The 23296-nt window shown below is 43.2% G+C and overlaps 1 protein-coding gene across 1 annotated transcript in view; it reads left to right on the plus strand.

Annotated features, from left to right (window-relative positions):
- The window catches only part of ATP9A (ATPase phospholipid transporting 9A (putative)), a 94405-nt gene that overhangs the window by 12310 nt on the left and 58799 nt on the right, over nt 1-23296 (plus strand). The window contains exons 2-4 of the mRNA XM_014609691.3: nt 9824-9968; nt 11615-11728; nt 15746-15854. Of these exons, the coding sequence (XP_014465177.1) occupies nt 9824-9968; nt 11615-11728; nt 15746-15854 (368 nt within the window). The remainder of the gene's footprint in view (nt 1-9823; nt 9969-11614; nt 11729-15745; nt 15855-23296) is intronic.

A 23296-nucleotide genomic window follows, 5' to 3' on the forward strand; every position in this document is an offset into this window, starting at 1 on the left:
CTTGACCTAGCTGTTCATTGCTATTAATTACTGGGGTTACTTATGTTACCAGCTGTGTTTATTTTTGTTGGGTTCTCCTGCATTCTCCTAATTTTCCTCCTTTTGGTAAATGAACAGTTCACAGGTGAACAGCAGATTCCAACTGCAGAGGTTGTGCAACAGCTGACCTCTGCTGTTATCAGCTAAATGTGATGATGAGCCAACACATGTTGAGGCAAACTTGCTCTTACAGAAATGTGACAAGTCTAGAGGGAACCAGTACTGGGATGCAGGATAGTAGTTGACAGCATTGGACCCTTCTGCTCTAATCAGACTGCTACTCTAATCACCAAGGATCTTGGTTTTCCCAGATAAATAGCAAATTCTCTGATAAAAAAAATCACAAAATCATGATTAAAACGAAAGGCCCCTCCAAGAGTCCTGCCGGTGTCTCTCAGTTCTCCCCCTCCCCCTGACAACCCCCTGCATTGGCAACGCGTAGGGGGTGCACGCGGGTGCACATGCACCCCCTGAGATCGGCCGTGCACCCCCTGGAAGCACCAGCCGTGAAACTAGAAGTGCCAGTGGAATTGCACTTCCTTTTTCACCACTGGCTCAGTGATCAGCTGCTGGGGGATACCCTCCCCCTCCCCGGTCAGCGACCTGGTGCCTCCCCTAGACTCGGGAGGCACCAGTCGCCCCCCACCCATAGCCCCTGCTTCCCCAGCCCTGCCGGAGGGGGCCCCCAGCTGCCAGGGCTACAGGGCCAGGGACCCAGGTCTGCAGCCCCCTGCCCCCAGCAGAAGGCAGTGGCTGCTACAGCTCAGCTCTCTGCCCCCGCCGGCACCCCGCAATGCCTGCCTGCTGGGCGCACTGCCTGCCTGAGGGCAGCTCACTGCTGCTGCGTGCACTTTCAGGGGGGTAGGGGGGACCCATGCCCCCCAGATCTGTGCACAGGGTGGGTGCGCACTACCTACTGTGGGCTTCCACCCTGCTTCCCTCTCCTGGGGCCTCCACAGCCTGGCAGGTGCGACCTGGCGCTGCAGGTCAGAGTGGGACCATGCAGGAAAGCCGCTCGCTGTTGCAAGCTCTGTCCTGCCCTGGCGTGGTGTCCCCTGCACACGTGGCACCAGTGAGGAGCACAACCCCGTGCTGCCTCTCCCACTGGTGCTGCATGCACAGGAGACCTGTTGCCAGGGCGGAGTAGAGTTTGCAGCAGGAAGCAGCATTCCTGCGTGGGCCTGCAGCGTGGGGTTGCACCCACTGGGCCACAGAGGCCCCAGGAGAGGGCAGCAAGGCGGGAACCCACAGCGGGCAGCCTGCACCTGCCCTTGTCCTGTGCACAGATATGTGTGGGCATGGGTCCCACCTGCCCCCTGGCAGTGCACGCAGCACCGGGGAACTGGGCCCACCTCCTGCCCCCTAGACAAGCTGCCTATCACCCCCTCCTGCTCCCTGCCAGGGCCCTGCGGCCACACATTATGGGGCCCCAAGTTCCCTGCACCACCCAGCTGGGAATTAGCGCCAGCCCTGCCCAACTCCTTCCCTCCCTATGGGGGGCCTCAATCCCCCTGCACTTACCTGTGGGAGCTGCTCTCCAGGCTGCCTGGCACCCCCTGCCTGAGCACCCTCCTCCTGCTCCCCCCTGCCCCCTTCAGGCTGGAACTCTGCCAGGCTCCAGGGAGCTCTTTGCAAAAATGGAAAATCTGCAGGGATTTTTGCTAAAATGAGAAATCCACGTTTCCCCCTTTACTGGAGAAAAAGTCATGTTTTACGCCATTTTTCCGTAGGAAACAGAAAATCCAGATCCCTTCTAATTACCCTCTTGAGGGAGAAACCATACCACCTACAGCTTCAAGAGCAACTTCTGGAGTAGTGTGCACGATTTCTGTTTTGAGTCCATCCCAGACATCTGTGCATACACTAATATTTAAATCTGTTTAGATTGTAAACCCTTTGGCTCAGGAAGTTTCCGTTCTTTATGTTGGCACAGCAACTAGCACGCAATGGGTCCTGACCTAGGCATTACCATAATAAAAATAATAATTTATCTTAGGATTCATTTGTGGCTTGTTTAGTGAAATGCACTGTTGTGAGAATAGGGATCTAATTACGTGGAAAATCATCTTAAATGCATGCAAGAAAATGCCTAATTTAAGGTTGGCCTGTCATAAAATTAATTTTGGTGAAATGGTCAAGAAATATTTTCAGTTAAACAAGACTGTGTTGTTCCTTATTCATTTCCTGAAACCAACTGGATTTCCAAGCCTTTTGCATTCTGTAGGAATTTCCTTGGTAGATAAGATTTCTTTTTGTTTGTTTGCAGACAGTGGGTGGAAAGCATGAAAGATGATACTTCACTTTTTGATAAAACCACCTTTTGTAACTGTGAATGGTGAATGCCATTCACCCTAATATTTCCTGTTTTGCAGCTTGTAGATGATAAAGTGGCTTTACCTGCTGAAAGCATTGAGTAATTCCTTAAATGGTAACTCATTTGATTTATTTCTGATCATTTACATATATGCTTACCAAAGCAGGAGTTCTGTGATTCAAGGCACACATTTTGGCATTATCTCATGTGGTGAGTCTGATGTATATTTCTGTCAGATCTCTGAAGCTTTGCATTGTAAACTTGCATCTAACACAGAGCTGCAAAAGTCCCTGAAATCCAGTGTAACTCCTTTTTCTATAACAAAAGGGGAAAAGAAAAGAAAGGATTAGTTTTAAAGGAGAAGCAGCAACAAGAGAAAAACAGAGGAAAATAACCTTTTCTGCTTTGGAAAGTTAAGATGTTGCATATCTATTTTTCAGGTTTTCCTTTTAAGAGCAAAGTAGGGTGTTAGTGGGGAATCTTTCAGTAGAACAATGCATGCATGTTTATTCACCTGCTGATTCATTACTTGGGTGTTTGTTCTTCTCCAGCGTAGTAGGGAACTTGGTTCATCCCTCTGACCCATCCAGAGATAGATTTTTGCTTCTTATAATACCTGGAACCAAAGCAGTACAATGCATGTCAAGTTAATAGGAAAAGAAATGCCAAGTGCTCCTAAATATCCTGGGGGTAATAGCATAGTGTTTCCAATACTGTACTGGATGTTTTAACAATCCTGATGTCTCAAAGTAAAGCTGAAATAAAGTACTGCCTGCCTGGAATGGATGGGATATATCATGTATCATTTTAAAAGACGTATAATAGCTGTTGGGTGTAGAAGATAGCATATTCTTAAGGTTCACTGCGAAATTCTGGCCAACCACAACAGAATTGTTCTGCGTTAGTGCTGGAGCTAGAGATGATGAACTGTACAAGTTGTAGAACTCATAGAAAAGGGATCTCCAGAGGTCATCTAGTCCAACTCCCTGTCTGAGGCAGGATCATCCCAAGTTGAGAGCCTGGTCAAGATTTAGGGCTGTCAGATAATCGCAGTTAACTTATGTGATTATGTGATTAATGCAAAAAAAACAAATTAATGTGTTAATTTTTTTAATCGCACACATCATTTTGACCACTGGAGCAGACCAGCTCTGGACCAGCTGAAACTGTTGCACGCAGTTCCAGCCTCAGCCCACCCTGTGCCTGCTCCAGACTTGCCAGCACACCCTGAGCAGCGACAGTGGCTGGACAGAAGCTGCTACTTGGCACGGGGGGAAAAGCGTCCCCTTCTGCTCACCGTTGCCAGGCCTTTCTTGCTGCTACCGCCCAGAGCCCATGCCTGGGGTGCCCCATAGCTCCTCTCCTCTGCCGTCACCACCACTTCCAGGCTGCCCAGTCAGGCAGCAGTGACAGTGCAGATGAGCCGCAGGGCAGTCCAGGCACGGGCTCCAGGCTGCTGCAGCAAGAAGGGCCCAGCAGTGGTAAGGGGGAGAGGCTGCTTTTCCTGTGTGCTGAGCAGCGGTTTCTGCCCAGCCACTGCTGTTGCTCAGAATGGGCAGATGAATCTGGAGCAGGTGTGGGGCGGGCCAGGGGCAGGGCTGTTCACACAGCTTCTGGCTGGTTTGTTCCAGCTGGAGCACGCGTGGCACGAGTCGGGATCAGGGCTGGGGCTGTGCACTATTGGTGGCAGCAGGCAGGAGCCACAGGGGATTTGGCTGTTGGGGGGGTGGGGTGCTGCCAATTGTTTAACTGTGCTTAAAGTTGTGATTAATTGTGACTTTTTTTTTTAAATCTCACAATTAATTGCAATTTTTTTTTAATCATTTGTCAGCCCTATCAAGAATCATGCAAAAGGTGCATAGATGTGTTTAAACATGAATGCAGATTGCTCAAGTATTTAATTCATTGCTCTTTCTGCATAGCCTGTGTGTTACCTGGCATTATGAATGAATTGCATGTTTGCTGAATTACCAGAGTAAAATTCTAGCACGTGCTGGTAGAGAGACTGGTGGTGACTGAAACCAGCATGATTTTCAGTGATGTTCCCTTTATTGATTACAACAAAGGGGCAGAGTGGTGCTCAGATTGCTTTGAAAGAAGGTTGGTTCACGTGGACTTCTGCTGCCTACAACCATTTAAAGACAATAGCAAGTGAAATCTTTTTACAGACATTGGAGTGATTACAGTAGACATTGACCTATGCTGCTTTAAGAACACCTGCACAAGTGCTTTTGTGAGGATTGTAAATGGGACAGAAACTGAATTCCGCCCTTTAAGTAAGCTCTGGGGGTGTGGTAGTGCAGAATAATGTAAATGCTCTACAGATAGCTTCAGCTTTCTCTATCTGCAGGTATTGATTTGGGAGGAAAATAATTCAATATTGCCATTTTCCAAGTGTGGAGAAATCATGAGAAGTAGGGCTGGATTGCCTTAAAATTATGAGACTTGTGACAAAGATTGTAATGTTCTTTTTTATTTGCCATCTGAGTCTTGAGCCTTCAGGGGACACAGTTCACATTTTCAAGTTTTATTCTGCATTCAATTGGGCTAAAAACTTACTGCTCCTTAAAGGAAAACTGAGGCTTTCCTGTAGTCTTGTCTTTTAGCCTTCTATCACGGAGAAAAATGCCAAATATTGGCAGTGTTGGCAACACTAATAACTTCCAAATGCCTTGAATCAGTAATTTTCTGAGACATGATGTCCTAAGATCACTGGAAGAAATTTAACATGCAATAGTGAGAGCAACACACACATTACAGTACAGCTGCTTGACTATAGCAAGTGCTGGTCTTCAAGTCTTCATCTAGAGCAGGGGCTGTTAACCGGGGGTACACGTACCCCTGGGGGTACTTGGGAAGGTCCTAGGGGGTATGTGCAGGCAGGCATGGACGGAGTGCTGCCGTCTCCCAGGAGCGGGTGGGGGGGTGAGGGCAGCAGTGCCCCTTTGCGGGCCACGCAGGCAGCGCCTGGCTGGCTGGACGCAGGGGTGAGGGGAAGCTTCTCCTGTGCCTCCACTTTGCACTACCATGTGCTGCTAAAAAATCAACTCATTTTTTATTAAGTGTACCCCCCTCCCCAGCTCCACATCTGGCTGCGCATCCGCCTCCCCAGCTCTGGGTCTGGCTGCATGCCATCCCCTCTCCCCCCGTCCCAGGCACCGGGGGTGCACTTACTAAAAACTTCTGGCCGCTGGGGGTACGCTTGCTAAAAAAGGTTGAAAACCCCTAATCTAGAGCTAGACCAGAAAGCAATCTTTATTATTTGTGACACTGCTGAAAAGGCAGATACTGATGTTTCATAAACAGGTGATGTAGAAACATCCCCTTATATACTGCAATATAATATATTATAATGCAATCATATATTCTGTATGTTAAATGCTTCTTCGATACAGAAATAGGTGTCCTGTGGTCACAGCGTCTGTTTTACCATGCTGAAATTTGTGGGTTTGGGGATTTCCCATTCAGCTTTTAGCAAAGGTCAGGGAAGTTGTTAAATAGCCTCAGTACGAGACCTAGAAACGTGGAAAGAATAGAAAATTAACAGACTACAGCTGGAAATCTTTATTTTCTGTTTACCTTAGATAATTTTAAAGACTGGTAGGAGGAGAGTGTTAACAGGAAGTAAAGAGTGCTTTCTAAGTAAAAAAAGTCAAAACTTGATGGGCTGCCAACTTCAATGGTTTTCTGAGAGGAAAATCCTGTGTCTGAGATGGACACGTTCTCTTCACAGAGTAATTTTAAATTGCTAAATGTTTCCTTTCATAAACCTTTCCCAGACTTCCATAATTCAAATGCACCTAAACTTAAAACTTAAAATATTATGCATGTTGAAAACTACCTCCTTTGTCAAGGAGGTAGTCAAGCTGGGCATTTGACAACTGGGAAAAAAATCTCCAGAGCTAACAGATGAGCTCCCACAGCCTTAACAAAAGAGCCCAACTGGTGCAGCTGGGGCTATCCCATTCATCCTCCCTGGAGTGGCACAGAAGGCACCCATAACTTTGACTCAGCAGCAAGTAATTCACAATTTTACTGTAAGTGCAAATAAAGCTAACAGTTGGTAAGAGCATGCATAAAAAAATCTTGAAGGCTGTGAACTTAATATCTATTTTCATCTTACTGTAAAAATAAAACTTTCAGAGAACTGCAACATAAAATCTTGTCAAGAAAGGGATTTTTTCACAGAATAACCCCAAACTATTAATGCTTCAGGCAAACACTGTGCTGAGCATCCATTGTAGAAAGACACTATCAAGTGACATTCACATTTGTTTGATTATTTTTTATGTTCTTAAAGTTTCAGCTACAATTCTTATAAGGGAGAGCGGTATTTTTGGAAGGAAGCTTGTATCCTTATTTCAGTTTGTTTACTTTGGACATTTGTTCAGAGACTTCCATTTATAGTAAATTCGCTTCCTCCTTTGTTGGCATGTCTTAGCATAGCAGCCAGAAAGTGAGACAATCAGTAAAAAGCAACAACCCTTCTAGCCAGATGCAAATGCTTTATACTGCTGAGGCCCAGATCCTGGATCAGTGCAGAGGTGGGGACAATTTTTTAATTCTAGAAATGTGTTTATGGCAAGAGATTCCAGGTTGTATCCACTTGTGATCACCTCGGGGTAATACGTGAGACTAGCTAGGAATGGAAAGAATCCATGCTTCCCTCACCGGACCAGAAAAATCTAGGAGAAATTCTACCACTGGGGTGTGGATGGGTTAACTCACTGTGTGGTTTCGTGCTTTGTTTTCCCTACACGTAAAATGAAAATAATACACACTCAGTCACCATGCCAGAGTATTAATGGAGATTAACCAATATCCATATAACACTTTGAACATAGATGTAATATTTATACTAGAGGTGCACTGATACATTGGTCCAATATCGGATCAGCACTGATATAAAGCAAATTGATTGCTTCAGAAATTGGCCGAATGTGGCTGATAATTTGGCCAATAAATGCCTGTGCATGCGCGCAGCCGTAGCACAACATGTAGGCGGTGAGGAGCAGTTTGGAGAGCTGCATGCACCTGGTAAATCTGTCGTGGTGGATGGGGAGAGGGAAGGAAGGGTCATGGGGGAGCAGATCAAGGCCCTTACAGGGAGGGAGGGAGTGGGGCTGGGGCAAGTGCTGCCCAGCTGGGATGGGGCGGGCACAGGATGGACCTGCAGCTTTTCCAGGGGGTGTGGGGATGGTGGGGGTGCTTTTGCCACTGTGGGCACCCTGGGAGACCACAGGGGGGCATGTGCTCCCAGATCTGTGCGGGGTGTAGGCAGGGTGGGTCTGCCCAGACTGCGCTGGGCTCTTCCCAGCACATGGGGAGGGTGGTTGGGTCGGGGCTGCGCTCAGGGCAGGTGGTGGTGGTGCTGGGAGGGGCCTAAAGTGAATTTTGGGGTTACTGCAGTTCCCTGCTATAGCCCCCTCCAAGTGCTGCCGTAGCCCAGCCCGGCCCAACCTCTGCACATCCACAGCCTGCAGCTGCAGCCTGCCCTACCCCACCCCGCACAGATCCAGGGGCACATGCCCCCCCAATGTCCTCCCAGGGTGTGCACAGTGGCGGGAGCCATCTCCCCCCTCCCTGCGCCCCACGAACAGGCCACAGCTCCGTCCTGAACATTGCCCTGCCATAGCTAGGCAGTGCTTGCCCCAGCCCCACTCCTCTCTCACCTCAGGGGCCTTGATCTGCCCCCCGCATTCCCCTTCCCTCCCTCCTCCCCTTCCACCACAACAGGCTTACCAGCTGGGCACAGCTCTTCAAGCTGCCAGGCTGCGTATTTGAAATCAGATCGGTATCGGCTGATATGCCTCCTTAAAATTGGCTATTGGTATCGGCCCCAAAAATCTCTATCGGTGCACCCCTAATTTATATTAATACTTTAGTAGCAGTAATAGCTATGTAAGTTCTGACCCAAAGCCTCTCCATGTATTCTCTTTCCTGGACTTTGGCAGACTTTGAGTCAGGCCAGCATTACTTCAAGTATGCTAGGTGTTTTACTAGAGTAATAAAAAAATCAGGGTCTCGACTCCAAAAGGCTTGCAATCTAAATAGACTATCACTGGGTCGATGTCAAAGAATTAAACAATCTTACCTTTTGTTTGTAGCTTTTACATGGGTTTATTTAGCACTTTTCTACAGGTAGTGTTCTGCATTTTCAGTTTTTACTGAGTTTCACTAATAAATACCGTGATTTTTTTTTTTTAAGTCATTCAATTTTTACTGATTTACACCCATTTTTCAGTTCAAATCCCTATTAACTGGCACAAGTGGGGAATGGCCCATTCCCCACTCACGCTAGTTAACAGGGATTTGAACTGAAAAATTGGTGGTGCTGGTAAGCTAAAAGTGCCGCTGTACTGGTTATCTGTGGCACAAGTTTCTGGCTGGATATCGAGGGGGTGTGGCGGGGGCCACATGTGGAGTGGGTTGTTTGGGAGGTGGCGATGGCCACACAGGGGCCAGGAGAGGGTGACTGGAGCCACTGCCTGGGGACCTGGGCTCTCGGCTCTGACCCTGGGTGGGGCAAGGTGGGCTGTGGAAATCACTCCCAGGGCAGGCAGGTCTGAGCTGCACCCCAGTGGCTCTGGCTTTGGCCCTGCCTCGGGTGCTGGGAGCTGGGAGCCTTGCCAGGGGGAGAGGCAGGTGGAAGAGCCTGGCCCTGCTCCCTGCGGTGGGCACTGCACCCAGCCTATCTGCATGAGCCTGCAGGGCTGGAGCTGATGCCTGGGGGCACGGGGCTCCTGGCTGTGACTGGGGGTAGGGAGGAAGGTGCCGGTGCCAGAGTCGGGCTTGGATCCCCCCACCATCACATCTGGCTGCACGCCACCCTCCCTCCCCCCAAACGCCAAGGCAGCCTGGCAGCAGACTGCTGCAGCAAGGGGGAGGGGTGCAAACACAGCCAGGGAAATAAGGCATGGCTCCATGTCCTTTCTGTCACTGCTCCAGGGGCACGCACCTCCCCAGGAAGAGCCCAGCACAGGCCCCACAGCCCTCCCAGGGGGTGCATAGCAGCAAGAGCTGCCCCACCGCCCTGTGCCCCCTGCACCCACTGACAGGTCCCCCTGATGTGCTCCCTTCTGCAGCCCCAGGAGCGGTCAAACAGGCTGCACCCACCCCTACCCCCACCCTTTCCCTAGTCCCAGCCTTATTCCCTCCCTCTCTCATCGCCGATTTTTCCCGAATTTAAACTGATTTTTTTCCTTTTCTTCCTTTTATCCTAATTTCATCCCAGTTTTTATGTTTCGATGATAAACCCTGAAAAATTCCCAGATTATTTATTTTTTTAAAATAAAAACTGAGAATGCAGAACACTATCTGCAGGGATACTTAGAGGTTTGGGGCTTCAGACACTTCGAGAAAAACAAGACAATCTACATGCTTAGGGAAGGCAAGGGGTATGTAGCAGGTGGAGTCATGGACAGGGATAAAATGAAAAAGTTTCTTGAAAAGTAAATGTTTTTCCAATAGGTGTTGTGAGTGCCTGAGATGTTGCGGAAGAAGAGACCCAAGGCCTCGTACAGTTTGGCTCGGCCATCCAGAAAAAAGAGACCAGCGGTACCCTCGCAATGTGATCAACAATCAAAAATACAACTTCTTCACATTTCTCCCTGGGGTAGGTATTCCCAAGGGGACTCCTGGTCTCCACATTCTGACTCTTTTGCCTCATTTTTGGTAGGTTTATAAAGTATTGATGCAGAACCTGAATTCACAGTAGAGAATTCTGTTCCTGCTCCTGTTTTTTTACTTAAAATATGCCTTTTGGTCCTCATTTCAACATCCATTTTGAGTATAAAACTAACTTGCAATCTGTATGGTGGTATAATCGATGGCCATGCAAACTGCACCCTGCTGTCTTTGTGGGCAGAATTTACTCCAAGTCCCAGAGTTGATTATTCCATTCATCCTCTCCCTTAACTTCTACCCCTGGTCTGTAGATCAGCTGCACTGCAGTGTGTCTGCTGATGCTTTTAAATATACAGGCTGTTTTTTTTTACCTTAGGTTCTCTCAAACAAGGCATGTGGTTGTCTGGATCACAGAGACCCATATAAATAGGCAGCGCAGTGATAGCTGTTCTCTTGCGTGGATATTTTGCCTGTGTGTGATGACCTCATAAACTACTGCCCAGTATTTAATATCTCTCTAACTAGTCAAATAATCAGTGATGATACTGGATCACCATTGATCATGTTGATGCTGCCCTATGGATTATTTGGCAGTTTTATTTCCCCTGAACTGTGGATAAGGTATATCAGGGGAATTCCTGACTTGCTAAACTCAGGAATCATAATTTGACCACCCCCACGTTATCTGTGAACCAAACATGATTTTACCCAAATATTTATACACAGACTTCTAATGAATGCCTTTGAACGTGAAGCCAATATCATCCTTTCTTCCAACATAAACTTACAGGAAATAAACTTTCAAATCACACTTGGAATATAGCATGTGCAATTAAGCACCCGAGTCACGTGGTACAGTTTTTGTTCCTTGACTTAGATGATCTAATCTTTATAAATGAGAACAGTACCTGAAGAAATTATTCAGACTCTGAATATTATAGGGAGAAAGCACTTAATTAAGTGATAAGTGATAAGCAATTTTTGGACTTCACCTGCCAGCCATCAGTTTGCTATGCTCCTCTGCTATGCTCCTCTCTTCCTTTCTTGCTAGTGGTCTGTATAGGCTCACATTTCTCCCTTGCAGGGGCAGAAGGACTGGTGGCCCTGCTCCATAACAGCAACTTCTGTATTACATTTCTGAGCTTCTCTCTGCACACCATGCATGGCCTGCTCTTAAGAGGTCAATTTGTAATTCATATAGTCTTTTCATTAGGGACAGTTTTCTTTTAAACAGAGGAAGTAGACTGGTTGCTGTTGGAGTGAAAGTGCCAGGGAAGCAAATGCAAGTTTCTGCACATTTTTTGTAAGGGAAATGGTAGGCAGTAAACTGCTGTTTACAGAACCATCACTTCTCAAAGTGGAGTTTGTCATAAGTTTAAAATAAGGGTGAAATCATGTACCCACCTTAAAGATGAATTACGGAAGAGTCTGGTATGGCATAGGCACAGTTGTGTATACTCTATGCACATAAAATGACCTTTTAAAAATAATTTCCAAAGCTACTTGAAAGCTGCTGCAATTTAGGATTTAGACACTTCAGTAGCTAGCAGAAATATGTCTCATCTCATATGCATAACTTTAGAGCTCTCCATTAATATCTCCTTTCTCTCTTTTTTTTTTTTTTTTTTTTTGTAGGTGCTGTTTAACCAGTTCAAGTATTTCTTCAATCTTTACTTTTTGCTTCTGGACTGCTCTCAATTTGTTCCTGAAATGAGGCTTGCTGCACTTTACACGTATTGGGTTCCCCTGGTAGGTCATCTAAGGTTTATTTATTCAAGGAAGTTTCAGTGTTTGGCTACAAAATGTCCTTTGTTGCCTTATCTCTAGGATTTAATAATTCCACATTTTAAATGGATTGTGTTAGCTTGTTTTTATGAAGTCTGTTCTCTAACCATTCTGGGATGTAGATCCTTGTTCAGTCTTTTTGAATTCAGTTTGTAAAGGTTTAACATTACAATATCAGAGGACTCCGTAACCAACGCTGTTCATTTGAATTGTTAACATATACAGAATTCTTTGCTTATGCAACTTCTGGACATACTGACATTGTAGCCAGCTGGCCCTGCCCTCAGTTAAATGAGGGGAAAAACAAAGACCAAAATAAATATCTTTCTGGCACTATCTAGTCTTCTTCAAAGCTGCAGTTACCAGAACGTGGAACATGCAGACAGAGGATCTGTGTGGGGGCATGAGAGCATTTCATGAGAAAAATTGGTAGGGGTCTCACAGAAGTCTGGCAACCAATGTGAAGGCCTCACAGTATTTTTATTCAGAATGACCTCGGTGAATGACTGTACACATGCAATAAGTGCAAATTCAGCTGTTCAGCTAGTTGCAGCTGTATCAGCCACATAAATCTATGTGCCACCATTTCTCTCTACTTTTAAGTCAAGATGGAAATAATGATTTAGGCTGATGTCCCTCTGCTGCAACCAGCTTCCCGCAGCTGGCGATTCCACTTTGATTTAAAAAAATGGTAGACAATATTTGCATCAAGCCCATATAGCCATCCCTTTTCCTTCAAAAGAAGCTGCAAATAAACTGTTGTTTTTTGGCTCTTCCAACAAGTTTTAGAAATGCTTGGATGAATGCAGTGTCCATCTAAAGAAAATCTTTATAGTAACTTTGTATAGGAAGCAAAAGCCACATTTTAAAGTTATAAGCAGACCTGCAGGGTGTGTAAAGACTGCCCTTGGCTTTTGTTTGTGAATCACTGGTGGTAAAAGCTCTGGGAGAATTGATTTGGGGGGTGGGGGCAGGGAACGGGGACTAGGGGAAATCATTCTTTCCATCTCCAACTGAATGGGGGAAAGTTGCTTTCCATTAAACTCAAAGTAAACAGATATCCCTATTAGTAAAAGCAAACTGATATCACAGAATTGAAGAGTGACGTATGGCAGTCTACTGCTAAAACGCTGCTAGCGTTCAAACCTGTATAACGCTGAATTCAGTCTCAGGCATTTACCCATGACAGTTATTGTGTTTGCCCCATTTAAGAAAGCATGTGTGTCACAAGCTACTTTAACGAGACCCTGTCAACAATTTCTCTCTTTTTTTGCAATTATATAGGCAATTGTGATTTGTCTAAGCCAGATGAGCAATTAGGATTTAGCATATGAGCTGCCAGCGACTAGTATAAGAAAGGTCTTTGTTCATTACTGACTGCTGATACAAGTGTTTGGTATAGAATGACATACATGATGGCATAGTGAGGCAGCACATGTGGGAATATTTTTAGATGATTATTTGAAATTCAGATGCCCAAACTCTTTAAAGTACTGATCCACAAAATAAGCTCAAAATAATTGGCACAGACTCTATTCCTTTCTTTTATTTTAATTTTTTTTCTTTCTTTTTTTCTTTTTTAAAGCAGCTAGAAGTTTGAAGCTGAACACAAGAAATACAAATTTTAATTCTTGGAGAAGTTGTTAGGGTTTTTTTGTTTCTCAGTTACACGATTGATGTCTTTCTCAGTGGCCCAAATTATGAAGTAGTGAACATACCCTTTAGGAGTGAAATGGCCCTCTAAAAGATTATGTATATTAATGACTTTTTAGCTTCTCCATTATGAATTTTATTCTGACACATTTGTATATCTAAAGGAGCTTGAAGTCTTTAGGGTATAGTCTTCCTAGATGGAAGAACATCAGTCCCATTTAGTTGTACTTTTTGGATGTATGGAAGGCAAAATGAGAAAATACCCTAGGTCATTTGTATATTTGATCATCCCTCTTCTCCCCATGGCAAAATTTGGTAGGATTTTTTGTTAAAACACTTTTTTTCTTCTTGCAAAAAATTACTTTTTGTTGTTGTTTTCCAAAATGTTTTTGGACTTGTTCTACCTCATGGTCAAAAAAAAAAGGGGGAGAAAAAAGAAAAAAAGCCTAGAGGTTAAGAACAGTCTATCTTAGGCCAGTAATCTTCTTGGTATTCTATTGTCAGAAAAATTAGCTTGTGTGCAGAAAAAAAAATGACCATTTTTACAGGGTGCAGGATTTCATTAACATTAACAAATTCTGTGTTAGCCTACTAACTTTGATGTCTCTTCTGCTCTTAATCTCTGCTAAAAACACACATTCTTGGAAAGGAAAAAGTGTAAGGGTGAAAATGCCAGCTCTTAGCTTTCACTCATTTCTTCACTATAAAATAATAGAGTGATTGGTTGCAATTTCCCAAATGATTAGCTAGTATTATGGGCCTCGGGTTTTGCGTACCCAGGTCAAGATGACATAAAGCAATGTTGTTGAACTCAACTGGCTCTGCGGGTCGGATGAATAATGCACAGTCAACTCCGCAGGCCAGATTGGGCAAAGGCATTCACTCTGGTTATTCTGGGAATGCGGTGCATGCAGCATCCATATGGGTACCAGTCTGGGACGCATGTTGCACATGGGTCCTGGATTGGCTAGGGCAGGCCCCCTGCTGCCCAGAGCACCTGCATCTAGAGCAGGGCATACTTCCCAGCAAGGATTGCATGCAGCATGCCTCCTGGGCTGGCTGGAGCAGGACTGCGTGACGTGCATCCTAGACTGGCTCTGCACAGATAGCACATGTGGCGCAGGTGCCATGTGCAGCATGGCTGTGGCTCAACTCCAGGCCCAGAGGCAGCACTGGGTGCTGGGTAATGAGGCTCTGCAAGCCTGATCCAGCTCATGGGCCTGTCTTTGACACGCCTGCCTTAAAGCATTATGATTTCCAGGGAGCAGGTGATCAACATTTTCTGAAAATCGGATCCCAATGAGGTTGAGAACCACGGGCCTAGAGCGAGTTGGGCATTGCGGTTACGTTAGTGAGTTTGGAAAAAAAAAATTGTACTTCATTTCCTGCATTCTTTTTCATACATCTATCTTTGGTTTCATTTGTTTATATTCTCTGGGGGTTTCTTTTGTTTGTTTTCACTCTAAATTTGCTTGAAAAACTAATAAATGCACTGATGGACAAGATACCCCTTAACTGGTTACAAATTTTTCTCAAAAAAATGTCTGTACATAAAGCAAAATGTACACAGCTCAGTTTAGTTGGTGTTTAAGGTTCAGCCATCTAGTCGATAGGAGCTGAATACCTTGTGTAAAATGACTTTGTAATATTGGCTCCACAGATAATTGCCTTGTTTGAGCTCTACCTATTTTTAGAGACGTAATGCTAAGAGTATGATGTCTATTTCCCATACAGCAGGAAACTGAACATTTTAATGAAGTAAATAGAAGAGCAGGGTTGAACTCCCAATCCTAGAAATACCTATGAACTTACTGAACTTTGCTGCTGAAACAGCCCCACTGGTTTCAAAAGATAACTCATGGGAGCAGAGTTAGTCATATATGCGGATTTGTATGATTAGGGCCCAAGCTAGGTACTCATCTTTGGTTTTGTGCCCTAGTTTGGGAGGTTCTCTTGTGTATTTGTCTTCCTGTGTGATTGAATCACTTCTTCAACTCTTTACCTCAGTTACTCATCCATCAAGCTGAAATACCATTTTGCCATCTCACAGGAGCACTGCAAGGATAAATCATGGTATTTGTGAGGGGTTTGGCAAGCATCAGAGGCAAGTGTTGTCACTAAAAGATACATTTTCAAAATGCCAGTTTGTTAGCTTGCTATTTGGATTCTAGATGCCACCCATCATCATAGTAATTAACCAATAAAGGGTCAGGTAAGCAAGATTAAAATGCAGAATATAGGAATGGCTATTGCTAGTTATCATGTGTTGTTCTGATCCGTGACAGATGGTATTTTCTGGCTTTTTTTTTCTCCATTCGGCATTTTTAGGGGTTTGTTCTTGCGGTTACCATCATCCGAGAAGCAGTGGAGGAGATCAGATGTTACATGCGCGACAAGGAAGTAAACTCCCAGATCTACAGCAAGCTCACAGCAAGAGGTCAGCTCTTTGGCTCCAGCTCTCTACCTCGTCCGCTGCATCCTGTAGCTGACTGCTGGAGCCTCAGGGGTTGCAATTCAATCAAATGTTACTGATAATCAGAGAAGCAGAGTTCAAAGAGTGGTGGGGTTTACAGGCACGGAGGCACGTGGCTTAACAGCCACTTGGTTGCTTCTGGCACTGGCAAGGCATCTGCAGGTCTTGGTGAACTTGCAGATAGCTTCTTGCATAACTGCAATTGAAGCTGCTTCTACTCAAGTGTTTCCCCAGGAAGTAAATTGAGAGCAAATGTGCATGGGCTAATTATTTTGAAATACTCGAGAGCACAGTACATGCAGCTGGAGTGGTCAGAATCTCACTACTGTTGAGATTAGCATGTGTGACAGTGTTTTTGGTGCTGGATAAGCTGAATGATAAATAAAGTTCCTTCTCATGGTTTAAAATGTATATTTATGCATAGACAGGTCTCTCCAGATAAGTTCTTGGAGAAGAGCACACAGCGGTATAACATTTTAGGCTTAAGTCAGGGGTTGGCAACCTAAAGCCAATGGGCTGGATCCACCTGTGATGAAACTACATCTAGCCCCTGGTAGCTCAGGGAATTGGCATCATATTCCAGCCCGAGCAGCAGAGGAAGCATTTCCGTAGTCCTAGGGTATTTATACACATACGCTTGTCTGCTCTAATGTGCTGGAGCAGAGCCTGCTCCACATGTGGGCTGATGTGCCCGGCAGTGCATTGCATGCATTCGTATAAATGGCCAAATGCTCATCAGTGCTGAGAAAATAGCAGCGGCATGCTTTTGAACTAACACCTTTGACGTGTTTTAGTTCAAAAGCACGCTGCTGCCATTTTCTCAGCGCTGATGCGCATTTCACCATTTATACAAATGCATGCGCCCATGCCGGAAGTGCCTGGTGCTGCAGCGCAAGCATGTATACAAAATAAATGCCCCTATTGCCTGCCAGGTTCAGTTCACGCTCACTGCTGCAACAAAGGAAGCATCCCTGGGGTCCTAGTGCCTGCATCTACGAACTCCCTTAATAGCACCTGCCGGTTGCCAGTGGGGGCTGCCTGGGTACAGCCTGGGTTGCAAGCAGTGGCCCGCAGTGGCAGAAGGTTGCCAACCCCCAGCCTAAACCATAGCTCATACCAGAGCCTTCTGCTCCATGTTCTTGTCCCTTTCCAGTACACTGGATGTGTTGGAGGAAATGGAATTAGGTCTGAATCTGAATTAGCCTGGAATTGGGTTTTGTTTAAAAAAACCAAAAAGCCCAGAATCCTTTGCCTTTGCTCACATAGATCCATTACTTGGAGAATTAGCGGTGAATGTCCTTGTGGGGGAAGTGTTATAGAAGGGGAAATGGATTTCCGTCTTCCCCTCCATCCCCAGTCTCTAAGTGACTTAAGTGCAAGAAGTCATGTAGTAGGAATGAAGATGAGACTAGAGATGTGGCAGATATGATGTTGTGGTTTAAAACCATGTATGTGGTTTCTCCTAAGTAGCCATGCACCAGTATTTCAATAATACTTTTGTTTTCCAGGTATGTGGCATTACTTTCCCATCTATGTAAAAAACACATGTTATATTGTGACGTTTCCTATATGCAATATTTAATTTTGACTTAAGGGTGCTGAAGTAAACAATCCTCATGCAAAATACACTGCCATTAATTTGTACAATTGTAGCATATAAAATACGGTGCTATTAATAAGCTCTTCTGAAAAACAAAAACCCTACGGCAGATTGGCAGTGAACATGATTTACGTAAATAATCATTAGCCCTTTATAGCTTGGTTTAAATATTTACTGGGTACCACATGGCCAAAAGGAGTTAAAATGGTAAAAGATATAGATTTCCATTGCTACAACTGAGAATACATAAATAGTTGATGACTATACTGATATAAAAAATGTAAATTCTGGATTACCAAGGCCATCTGAACTGAACCACTCTAAATACCAAGGCTATAGGCCTGGATGACTCCTGGTAAAAAGTTTTATTTGCAGAGATGTGTAGGATCGGGTAGATTAAAATTAATGAGAGAATGTTCCAAAAAATCAAACATCTCATTTTTGATACGTCAAAAATAATTTTAACTTTCCACTTTGAACCAGTGTTTAATTTAGGATTTTATTTCATATTTATTTTTCAGAATCATTGTTTAGGTAAAAAAAAAAAAAAAAATCTTTTGGACACCAAGCCAGAAAAAAAATCCATTTTTGTGTGTTCTTTCATACAGCACAGCCCTGAATATAATAAACACCTTGTTCTTGAAAAGCAGAATGAAACATCCACTGAGTTCTGTTAGGCCAGCTCCTCTTCCAGGGTATTTATCAGCACCACTACTGCCCAACCTTGTTTGCCAAAATTGCTCACGTATGAAAATATTACACAACAGTACTTTGTCACAAAAAAGTACACATTAGCATTCAATTGCTATTTCCTCAGCTGGTTTTCCTGACAACAGTAGAAACATTTATTAGGTTTGTTGCTTATAACTTTCAAAATTTTAATACAGTATACCTTGTTTAGCTAGCCTTCCCTCAAATTTTGAAGTAATGAGTTTTATGTCATAAGGACATACATCTTTTATAAGGAAAGATTTTTTTTTTTAAAGTAGACATTTCTAGACTCGTAAGATACAATAGTTTCATTTAAAACTTTCAAAAAAAATTGAACTGTACTTTAGGCATCAGTGATGGTGGTGATTTTTTAATATGATCACTGTTTAATATTATGCTTAACAAACACACTTTAAATGCTACTTTAAGTAAAGAGCTCTATCCTTAAACATGGAGTTTCTGTTAATGCCTTGATAATATCAGTGAGGCCAGGGGATATTTTTTTAATGGAAATTGAAATTTAGCTGGCTTCTCTTCTTACTGAGCATCAGTCTTCAAGGTCTATAGTACTTCAATTTGAAGACATAGTGAGAAGGATAATATTAAAAAGAAAGAAAAAAAGGTCTGCCATTTGGTTCAGGCTTTAAACATTTTGCTAGTTTGAGTGCAAGCTTTCTTTTCATTGGAATTGCTTAAGGTTGTGTATATTTTACATGCCAGGAATTATGAGGCTTTTCTGGACTAGGGAATTGGAGTTGCTGAATATTAAATCCCCTTTTAATAACATGTTCTTACTACAACATTTAAAGTGCTTGGCAACCAACAAAAGCCCCATCAGAGAGGGGTGTGCTACATCTATTTAAAGGTATAAAGGAGTTGCCTTCTGGATTCTATTCATTGATCTATAAGGGGTCCGACCTTTCCTTAGTTCTTTTCATATTGCAATTACATTTCCCATGAATGATTCTTCCCCCACCCCCTTTAACTTCACTAACTTCTTGAAGAAACTGAGTGGGGTTGGCAGCTGCGCACTAGCATAAAACCTAAGCCTTTTCATTCTTCTTTTTTAATGCATTTGCTGAGATAATAATGAGATGCTACAGTGGTCTAGTGAGATCAGATTGTAGGGAAAAGAACCAGGAAATGATTTATTAGAAGATTTACCAGTAAGACAAGTGCATCAGGGGTGATTAGCTAAACTTTTTAAAAAGCATTTGCATAGCAATTTTGGCATAGAGTTAATTTAACCATCTTGCTCTGCATGTGAAAGCCAGCAACTTTTTGAGGGCTTGGCTGTCAGAGGTGCTGGAGTGTCCTCACTCCTGTTGACTACAGGCTTAGCACTTCAAAAAATAGTTCATAAGTATATAGATGTCACCAGTGATAATCTCTTTTTTGCCATTCGCTAAATGCAGTTTTAACCACCAGAACCACAGCTCTTCAGGTTGTAAGCTATATTTAGAGAAGCAATGCCTTTTGGGTATAGGTAGTACCTTGCACCCAGGGTACTATGGACCATGACTGGCATGAGGTATTATCACAATCCAAATAAAGGTAGAAACATATTTAAAAGGACAGTGCAGGAGAGTGTGCCTGTTTTCTAAAAAGTCATTATAAAAATTTGCAATTAGGGGAAATTTTCCCTGATAGATGGCAGTGGGGAAGGATAAAGTAGAAGAAGTAAAATTGCTCTTTTGTTTTTGAAGAACAGCTATGGCAGATCTAATAGCTAACTACAACCTTTTGCTGACTCATCTTACTTTTGCTGTAGAATATTTTTCTAAATCATCACAAAAATTGCTAGATAACTTATTATTTTTCTTTTTCCAAACAGCAGCCCCTCTGTACAATTCCAAGGAATTAAGTGCTTGCTCATTTCCAATTCAAGTAGAGATTTCAGCGCATGCTTATGTGCTTTTCTGAGAAGGGATGGATTTAAACAAGCTTAAATGACTTCATGGGAGTCGGGATCTTCCTGTCTTTGCTGTGCATCTTTCTCCTGCTTTGCTTTCTTGCCAGTTGCATCACTACAGAGATGCAGATTTACTGCTCAGTTAAATAATCTCTTGTTAATGCACCTCTATAACACAAGTTCTTTCATCAAGCTAAGCAGACGGCACTCCAATTTGTTCGAATACAAACTCTCTGCTGTTTCGTAATTTGGGCTTTCAAGCTTTCCTCTTGTTTTACCAGTTGTCTAGCGCTGTTTTAGTGAAGGTCTTTAGATTCAGCTGTTCCCTTTATAGTGAACAAAAGGGAATCATTTTTAGATCGCTTTGTCTATTTAACGTAAATAGCCAAAGTCACGTTAGAGATTGCTGAAGAAAGGTGAGATAAAATAGTGACTGTTTTACCAAATGAACCTTTTATTTGGCATAATAATAATAAGCTTTGAGCCTGATTTGCCTTTTTTTATTTTTTTAATGGATTGCTGATGTTAACTTTTTGATATACTCTGCAAATTGGAGTTTAGAGTTCACAATTTGCTAGGACGTATTTTTACAGGATGCTCTTTATTTGGAGGCAGTTGTTTGGATTGTAATTAAAAATAATCAAATTTCAGTCCTCTATTCATAAATGTACAAGACCCCTTGTGTTACAAAGTCTGCAGGCTGGGTTTCTGCTTGATAGAGAGCTAGGACTTTGCTTGCAAATTCCAGGGTTGTTTTTTCTTCTCTTTTTCTTTCCCCCTGGGTAACAGAGCATAATAGAGGGAAACTACACAAAAAGTAAGAAATGTGAAGAGACCTCCTACTGAGGGGGTGCTCCTTCAGATACAGATCATCAGCATTTACCAGCCGTACAAAAACAATATTTTCCCAAACCCTCTGTGCCCTGCTCCACTGCTTGCACAGTATAAACTAGGAGCGCAGCAAAATGGATCAAAACAACCTATTTCTGATTTTCGGATGGGTTTGACTTGTTTTTGTAAACATTCAGCTTCACCTTTTAATTCTGAGTGAATTGTGTTTTGATCCCTGCCATGATAAAGACTGTGCAAATCCCACATGAAATCTCTGTTTAGGCCCTTATATGGTAGGAGGCATTTCCCTTTGCTCATGTATTTGACACTTTAAATTGTCTGCATAATGGCGTGTTCATCATGCTGGGGATCTGGTGGAAATTCAAAAGCCCATGGTTGCATGTCAGTGTGAACCATTTCCATGCTAGTGTGCACATTTTTTTTTGTCTCCGTATGACCCGAACAGGCACTTTCAGAGCACATGAATAGCTGAAACTGAGACCTCTAGGCAGGGATTTTTGTTTGCACGTACAAAAAAGGCATAGAAGTTTCTTTTCTTTCCTTTAGAAAATTTGAAGAAATCCCATTGCACAAATTAAGAATGAAACCTATATTGTTTAAAAAATAAATCCTCAACATTTTAAACTTGGATAATGTGACTAAATGGAACAGGATTTTTGAGATCTGAACTCCGCATTCAGTGTTAATTATCGAAGTACATTCTAATTAACTTCTGAAAAAGTAGATTTAACAACTGACATTTTAAAATATTGTTATCCTTGTTAAAACTGGACCACTTGGAAAAAACCCCTGGCACATATATTATATACAAAATATCTTACTAATTTTTATAATCATGTTGAGAATTGTTATTGGGTATTTGCTTAAATTTACATGAAAATTCCAATATTTCGTTAGCTAATTCCTTTAAAAAACCTACAGAATTCCCAAGATCAAAATAAAACTAATTTTAATAAATGGCTTTATGCGAGTCTTGAGTCAAAGGAAACATCTGGTCTTGGCTTCTTAGTGAGACATATGGTGCTTACTACAAAGATGTCATCCATGAGGGGCCATGAATTTGGCTGGCACTGCAAAATTAGATTTACTTGTTAAAAGGGGTGTGGATCTCTCTTAGACAACAGGCATCCTTGGAAAGAGCATATTGATTAGAAAAATAATGTGACCTGTCTTTTTTTTTTTACGTTGCAAGTGCCAATACTGAGATGCTTATTGGGCCTCCTGTGTGCACTTCTCATTATTTCTGATTTGAAATGGCTTGTAGTGGAGAATGGTCTTTCCCAGATGCTGGCATAGAAAGATCCATAAAGATTTTTTCTGCACATGGTAAAGATGAATGGGACAAGATGATGGTCTACTGTGGTGTTCAATCTTTTTCCTAAGGTCTATTTATTTTTAAATAGCCTGTCTCACTGACACTTTCTCATTAGTAATCTTGTAGGTCATAAATCCTCCTACCAGTGGTCACCTAATATCCCTGGGGCTCACATCAAAAGCATACTAGAGAAATAATGTAAACCAATTTTGAATAGTCTTAAGTGAAATTCACATCTCCAACCAAGTGCTTTTTGTACCAGGGTTTAGGAACTTTTGTGACCATGGGGGAGGAAGTTCTCAGAGCTTCCTTCCTTGTATGGTAGAGTATTCACCAGTGTTTGCTGTTATACCATGAATGACAATATAAGGAAGGAAGCAAGAGACCTTTTTAATGTCCTAATATGATAGACTCCACAGATGGTACACAGTGAGTGATGTTGTTCAGGAGTGCAGTTTTCTCTGCAAATCTCTCAGTGGCATGTCATAGAGTCTAATCCCCAGTACGCTGCTTGTGCCCCTGGCTGTGAATTCAAAGACTTCTTTTGCCCAGCATACGCTTTATTTCCTCTACTTAACTAACATTTCACAAGCCAAAAACCCAGGCCTGTGAAGACCTATGAGATATTTTTGAAATGGGCCATGACTGCTTATAATTTGTAGCAATAATTACAGCATGCGAGGAAGTCTGCATTTATTAGCAGCAGTGATGAGGCATGTTGTTAAGCACACTGTGTCTCACCAGAGCAGCAGGCTGCCTGGGAGCTTAGAATGGCTTTCATTGTTAATTTGGAGCAGAAACACTGAAGCATATCCTGAGAGGGATGCTAATGAAGGGACTGCCAGTAGTAAAATCCCTGTGACCTTTGGGCTTTTTGCTAATTTCCTTTCCCTCCTCTCCAACCCGCCCCCCCAGCACACCCCTTTCTCCTTTTCCCCGAGCTTGCAACAAGCCCGCTAGCCAATGAATTACAAGGTACAGTAGGAGCCTTGTTGGTACCGGGGTCCTGCCTGGCA

The sequence above is a fragment of the Alligator mississippiensis genome, chromosome 9, assembly GCF_030867095.1.
Source record: "Alligator mississippiensis isolate rAllMis1 chromosome 9, rAllMis1, whole genome shotgun sequence".
In the NCBI taxonomy this organism is placed as follows: Eukaryota; Metazoa; Chordata; order Crocodylia; family Alligatoridae; genus Alligator; species Alligator mississippiensis.